The sequence below is a fragment of the Arvicanthis niloticus genome, unplaced genomic scaffold, assembly GCF_011762505.2.
Source record: "Arvicanthis niloticus isolate mArvNil1 unplaced genomic scaffold, mArvNil1.pat.X pat_scaffold_1188_arrow_ctg1, whole genome shotgun sequence".
In the NCBI taxonomy this organism is placed as follows: Eukaryota; Metazoa; Chordata; class Mammalia; order Rodentia; family Muridae; genus Arvicanthis; species Arvicanthis niloticus.
The window spans coordinates 27482-34598 of NW_023045192.1; the positions used below are offsets into that span (position 1 = coordinate 27482).

The 7117-nt window shown below is 52.9% G+C and overlaps 1 protein-coding gene across 1 annotated transcript; it reads right to left on the reverse strand.

The window, feature by feature from the left end:
* Window positions 1-482: 482 nt before the first annotated feature.
* On the reverse strand, window positions 483-4782 carry LOC117701498 (homeobox protein DBX1). The gene is made up of 4 exons (XM_034493155.2): window positions 4296-4782; window positions 3600-3701; window positions 1486-1688; window positions 483-818 (listed from the first exon to the last, which is right to left on the reverse strand). The coding sequence occupies exons 1-4, from the start codon at window positions 4660-4662 to the stop codon at window positions 483-485; spliced, it is 1008 nt and encodes a 335-aa protein (XP_034349046.1). The 5' UTR covers window positions 4663-4782.
* Window positions 4783-7117: the final 2335 nt, after the last annotated feature.

Sequence of the window (7117 nt, forward strand, 5' to 3'; positions counted from 1 at the left end):
GGCAGGGAGGCTTGGCTGTGCCCTTCTTCTCTTTTGGAATCTCCTGTGCTCTCTACTCTCACACTGAGAAGACAAGATGGCTGACTGATGCTCCCTGCAGAAAGGTGGGCATCCAGGAAGCTAGGGGTCAGAGGCTTGGTGTTTGACAGGCCCTGGCTCACAGTAAGCACTGGCAGTGGGACTAGAGACGCCCCTCTACACACACACACCCTGCACGCGGTATCTAAAATAATTTGCAATAAATAGATGCAACGTTGCCCTTGTGGGAAAGGCTTACACTCCCGTGGAAAGGGCTGTTTAGAGGGGGCAGCACCGAGCAAGGAAATGTCTCTGGGACAACAGAAAGGGTGGCGCCACCCCTGAGGAAGTGGTGGATCTGTTGTGAGAAGAGGCAGGGTCCAGGATCCTGTACAGAGGTAGCCACGTGGGCGTTCCCTCTCCAGTTTCCAATTGCAACAGCCCCAGAGCCGCTGGAGGGGCTCCTAGGACACCGTGATTTCCTCGTCCTCCTCGCCCTCCTCGTCTTCATCGGAATCAGAGAAGTCTGAGGGTTTACCCGGGCTGCTCGAGTGTGCTGGTGAGGCAGGTAGTGGCCCTTCCAGCAGATGTCGAGGGTCTGGGGGCGCATGGTAGGCCAGGCGGACACCCGGGCTGTCTTCCTCCTCATCCCCAGGGCCCTTCTGGCCTACATCACTGAGGTCTGGATGAGGGTTTAGTTTTGTCGGAAGGGTCTGCTCTCGGCAGCCCCCGCTAGACAGAAGCTCCCGCTCTTTGGAGTTCCTCCACTTCATGCGTCGATTCTGGAACCAGATTTTCACCTGTGAGGAAAGAACCGGGAAACAAGTTAGTGTCTGCTCACGAGGGTGGTGGTGGAAGTGGTGGGTGGGGCAACCTTGGGGAATATGGAGGAGAGCGCTGTCTTTCGTGCCTTCAAGGTGATTTCTGTGGAGATATTCCCCATCTACCTTGTAGGCCTTCTCTGCTCCTGATCCACTCATCTACCTACCTGCCTGTCCAGGCAAGTTTGATCGAATTCGGGGATCATCCACTCGCCCCCATAGCCATGACCATTCATCTTTCCAGTTCATAATCTATGCACCTATTCATGTAACTATCTACCTACCCCATACATGCATACACCTATCCATGCACACGCCCATCTGCATATATATTTATCCAAGCATAGACATCTATCCATCAATATATCTATCCATGTACCCTTACATCCATCCATCCATCCTCTCCTTCAGCACCTGACTCAGTGGGCGTGTGGGGGAGGTGGGCCTAGGAAGATGGAAATGGGAGTGGAAAAGGAAGCTAATCTGGGGAAACCTCAAATAACTTGGTACCCATGCTTACTACCTCGCTGGGCCTGGGTTTCCCCAGCTGCTCCGCCAGCTTAAGAGGCATCAGAGAGCTCTTGCAATTGATTGACGTGGGCTAGGGTGCTGCGTGAGGGTGGGGCGGTGGAGGGCGTGCGCACACCTGCGAGTCCTTCAAGCCCAGCTTGGAGGCCAGCTTTTTCCGGTCTGGTTTGCTGATGTACTTCTGCTTCTGGAACGTCTTCTCCAGGGCTTTTCGCTGCACGTCAGAGAACACAGCTCTGCGCAGCATGCCCCGGCGAGGCTTGCCGCGAGCGGCCAGCGGCCAGGAGAAGGTCCCTGGGATAGGCACGACGCTGGAGGAAGCTGAGGGGTGAGGGAAGTAGAGAATGAGCTGGGTGTCCTGCAGAGCCGAGCATCCGCCTCTCCTAGGCTGTTTTTCCGCTAGCTTTCTCTCCCCTCCCCCCCACACTCCCGGGTCCCTTCATCTCTTTAAAGCACCCCTTTTTCTCCCGGTAGAGAATAGACCGAGAACCTACAACCTGTCTGGGTGAAAGGCACTTTCCGCATAAATAACTTTCCCGTGCAAACCCGGATTAGGAAAAACAGCGGCCACAATTGCCTGTTGCTTTCCCCCAACTTCCATTCAATGGTCTTAGAGAAACAATCCACACCAACCAGCTTAAATAGCAACAGAATAAAGTAAATTACAGAAATAAAAATAATCCCACAGAAGCTACTCAGCACACCTCCACTTTTCCCCCAAGACCCACAGACTCGCAATCACCTTGGTGCCGTCTATACCTTTTAAAACACGGCACTTTGCTGGTTTGGCAGACAGAGAAAAATCCTCTTTGGCTTAAAAAAAAAATCCAGTCATTCATCCTTAAAAAAAAAAATACATATGATTTTTCTGCTTCCCCCACAAACGTAAAGAAATCGGCTTGAATGCAAGGAAAGTGGCGTCTAATTAGCACATTGACCGCTTCCCACTGGGAATTGGCGCTATAAAAAGGGGTAGAGTTTCGCTTTAAGGAAGAGAAAAAGAAAAACAAAAAGAAACAGAGACGCTAACGAAGCGTGAATGGTAATTGTGTAGTAATGAACTAACCGCAAAAGGCTCTGGACAAGCAGCGAGAGCCATATATTACCGGGACAAAAGAGATTTACACTCAAGCCAAACACAACTGCAGGCCGAGACCACTGGGAGAGCGGTGATGGCAGAGGCTTCTCTACCCACAATCTTTCACATTAAATGGACACGAAAAGCTATTTATAAAGCTCGGGTTGTTTTTGTTAGCCCATTGAGACCCGGGAGAAAGGAGCAAATTCCATTGTGGGCAAACGCCTGAATGGTGATGGTGGAGAGTTTCTTCTCTCCTTTAAAAAAAAAAAAAAAAAAAGCGTCGCTAGTTTCTTTTGCTGATGTTGGGAGTGCTGTCCTGGTCCTGCCCTGCCCCCACCCACTGCACCCAGGCTCTAGCCCCTTCCTGTCTAGGGGCCTTCCCTGTTTTTTAAGCAGCTGTAAAGTGTTCGAGGCAACGCTTGAACACTCGTAAGTCTCAGGATGAAAACTCTTGGGGGTGCCTCGCCTGTAGAGCAGGACCCAGAGCCGAATTCTGCCAACTGTTTCTTCTTTTACAAAATGAGCCCATGGGCAAGATATGGGGTTGGGAAATCAAACCGGCAAGAGAAGATTGGAGTCGCGTGAGGATCTAGGCTTCCTACCTTTGGGCAACCCCAAGCATCCTACAGAAGAGGGCACCCCATGCGGTCTTGTGGGGGGGGGGGGAAGCAGCCCTGAATGAATGTTAACGGGAAATTAGCTGCGGCTGGTAGGTGTTTTTCGACGGCGTGGAGGGGCGAGGGCCGGTCTGCGTGTGGCTGCCCGGAGGAGCTGGCCAATTGGTCACGGTGCTGAGACCTTTGTGGCGAATGGTGGCCAAGTGCACCAACTCTGTGGGAAACGGCGGCAGTGAAGGGATGCCAACAGCTCCTCGCCGGGAAGGGAACCGCCTCAAATGCGAACCATGACAATTCTTGCTAATTTGTAGAGCAGGGAATTGGTGCGTAGTGTCAAGCAGTCACTGCTTGTGCTAAATGGGGTATCAAATTGGCGCGACGGATTCGTGAATGTTGTACGCCTCGCAACCTCTGAACCAGAGCGTAACCCCGAGGGGTGGACGGAGAAATATGACTTCGGGGTAGGGAGCGACGGTCCGGGACTGGGACGGGTTGTCCGGCCGCCCGGAGCGGAAAAACACGAAAGAGACCTACCTGGGAAATAGGAGGATCTGATGAAGGGTTGGAACGAGCCTTCGAAGTATGGAAAGGCGAACGTCTTGGGAGCGGGACTCTGCAGCAAAGCCGGCGAAGTTTCTAGTAGGGCGAGGGAGGAGAGAGAATTTGGTCATGTGCTTGATCACTGCGTGGCGCGTCACATACGCGATCTAATTAATACTGCAGCGGGTATCCGAGGCATCTTTAAAAACGTATTCACTGAGTAAAATACATTTGCGTAGCGTCGCTTCATTTGTGCCCCCATCCCATCACCATTCCAGAGACTCAGGCAAATAGGGAGGGGTGGGGTGGGGTGTTGCAAATCTATCTATAATAGTACAAACCAACACAATAAACGTACTTGTTGGGTTTAAAGAAAAAAAAAAAAAAAAGGCTCTTTCCTAGTTTTGAGGGCGGGAACGCAGACGCCAAAGCGCTTGCGCTGAGACATCTGACTAGGGAACTGCATTCAACGGTCGGGGGCTCAAGTTCATTTCGAGGATACCCATAAGGTCTGAGACTTTTCTTCCCCCTAAATCCTCAGTACCTAAGTTTCATAATCAGTGACCTGGCCCTTGGGGTCTGAGTTCCTGCGTGGAACTATGCACTATCAAGCGCGGAGGAACTAGTTTGTGAAGGATTGAGTGGATGTCCGGCCGCTGGACATACGTCGAGGGCACGGTTGTTACTTACCTCTTCTGGGCGCGGATGAAAGGATGGCATTCACCCCAAACTTCAGAAACGTGGGCTCGCTGGCAGGGGAGAGGGTGGTCTGTGGAGAACTGCCCCGCCGGCTCCCGGGCCCAGGAGAGCCCAGGTCCGAGGTCCCCGAGTCGGCGAGGGCTGTGGGGGCCTCCTGCCTGGGAGGTGACAGGCTGGCAGCGGGTATGCTGCGGGGCAGGTAGGTGGGGGGCCGGCTGATGCGGATCAAATCTTCTACTAGGAAACTAGAGTGGCCGGAAAATGCGGATTGAAGGGACTGGGGCAGTGTTAAGGTGGGTGTGGGTCGCAGGAGGCTAGGGTATCCCGCGGGGGGCGCAAGGAGGCCGGGGAACATCATGGTCAGAGCGGGGGGCTGGTGCAGTAGCCCCTTTTCCCTTGGCCGGAGGGCAAGCGCCTGGCTTCCCGCCCCTCCCGCGGTGCCCTCTTCGGCTCAGTATCCTGGTAACCGTCCTACTTGGGCGTCTGCGAATCTTCTGTGGCTCTCCGGTCCAAGAGATGGTTTTATAGTGGCCCGCCCGCTCCAACGCTTTTAAAACTGACAGCTCTGACAATGAAGTTCAACAAAGTTCTCCACTCCGGCTTCATTCGCGGGAGGCTCCAGGCTCTCTGATTGGTTCAGAGATGCAATTTATGATTGGATTAGTCTTCATAAGCATGGCCTTCACAATGGGGCGGCAACAAAGGCCGGCGCGCATCAACGCTGTGCATCGATGGCCTCTCTACTATACAGTGAGCCCTCGAAGCTCTCGCTGGAGGTTTTTGTTCTGAAGCAACACCCGGGCTAATTAAATGCCTATTTAGAAGTTTCAGATGACATCTTGCCTCATAGAAAAGGAATTATTTAAAGAACGCACTAAATTTATTTGCGGCCCCCTGCTGAGCCTAGAAAATAAATCAATAAATATTCATAGAACTACATCTCCAGGCTATCGGTAAAATAACTCTCCCTTGTGTGTGAGGGGCCGTGTGGAAAATTTCAAGCCCTTAAGCATGAAAACACACCGGTCTCCAGCTATTTCTCACTCAATGGGACACGTAGAGCAGATGCAAGGGATGGGTTGGAAGTCCCTCTCTCACACCCAGGGAGACTTGGGTGCTATCCGACGATAGTCGGCCAGATTTGGGAAGATTTGACGGGTGTTGTTTTGTTTTGTTTTGGGGGAATATTGAATTCCAAAGTAGGTGGGAAAACTATTCACTTCTAATTCCCAATAACCTAAAAAGAGGGGGAAGAGAGGGACGGGGGAGGAGGAGAGGGAGAGAGAGGAGCGAGAGGAGAGAGAGGGAGAGGGAGAGGGAGAGGGGGAGAGAGAGAGAGAGAGAGAGAGAGAGAGAGAGAGAGAGAGAGAGAGGAGAGAGGAGACAGAGAGGAGAGGGGAGAGGGGAAAGGGGAGAGGGGAGAGGGGAGAGGGGAGAGGGGAGAGGGGAGAGGGGAGAGGGGAGAGGGGAGAGGGGAGAGGGGAGAGGGGAGAGGGGAGAGGGGAGAGGGGAGAGGGGAGAGGGGAGAGGGGAGAGGGGAGAGGGGAGAGGGGAGAGGGGAGAGGGGAGAGAGGGGAGAGAGGGGAGAGGAGAGAGGGGAGAGGGGAGAGAGGGGAGGGGAGAGAGGGGAGAGGAGAGAGGGGAGAGGGGAGAGAGGGGAGAGAGGGGAGAGAGGGGAGAGGAGAGAGGGGCGAGGAGAGAGGGGAGAGGGGAGAGAGGAGAGAGGGGGGAGAGGGGAGAGGAGAGAGGGGAGAGAGGGGAGAGAGGGGAGAGAGGGGAGAGAGGGGATGAGAGAGGGAGAGAGGGGAGAGAGGGTGAGAGAGGGGAGAGAAGGGAGAGAAGGGAGAGAGGGAGAGAGGGGAGAGGGGAGAGGGGAGAGGGGAGAGGGGAGAGGGGAGAGAGAGAACTTCTTTGGGACTCTGCCCAGAGTGCAAGGATGTTCCTTGAAGGCGGAACCTGGCAGAGCCCAGAACCCAACCCGACTGGGAATTCCGATTGGGAAGAGCACAAACCCTTGGAAATGTTCTTCCTCCCAGTAGCTCACTTGTCAGGGTCTCTTTTTTCCAATCTTTGGGGGCATTGAAGTTCACCACCCTAACTCTTTGTTTAAGCCAGAGAGCCTTGAAAGTTAGGACACAACTCCGGGTATTTAGAGGCGCTTAACTCCCGCACATTTATTTTGCCAGCTTCTGGGTTCACTGCAAGGGAGAACTGTGTAAAAACTACCAGGAAGAACTAAGTTCGCACAGGGAAAAGAGTCTCCCAAGTTTGGTGTCTCCAACCAGAATCCTAGAGAGCCTCCCTTGGCGTCTTTCCTTAGTCTGGGGCTGAGGTGGCTCTGAGCCTCCACTGCCCGGTTTCTGGCTCGGCGAGATGACAGATGTGTTAAATGTCCCATTCATTTCTTTAGTGCGATTGAACCCTCCCCAAAGAGAAGTGTGCAGCCCTGCCAGGCTGCCCTGATCCTATTAGCCATGAACTAACTGTCACTTTCAGCTGGTTTTCCTTTTTGCTTTTTAACACAAAGCTTTCTCAAAAAAAAAAAAAATCTTATTAACCAGCCTATTTCTTTCGATGGTTTTTGTTCAGGGCGTTTTGTGTTGATGATCGCCATGTCGCTGCTTTAACCATTCATGAAAGTACATCTGCGATTTATATCACATTAAACCAGAAACGGAGCACACTAAAGCTCTCCCTTGATTCAAATTAAAAAGTTATTTAGGGCCGGGCTCTGGGGGTGAATTCATGCTTGAAGATTGGTGAAACTGCAGTTCCTGAACCCAGGACCGTTCCTGTATCAGGAGGAATAGCTG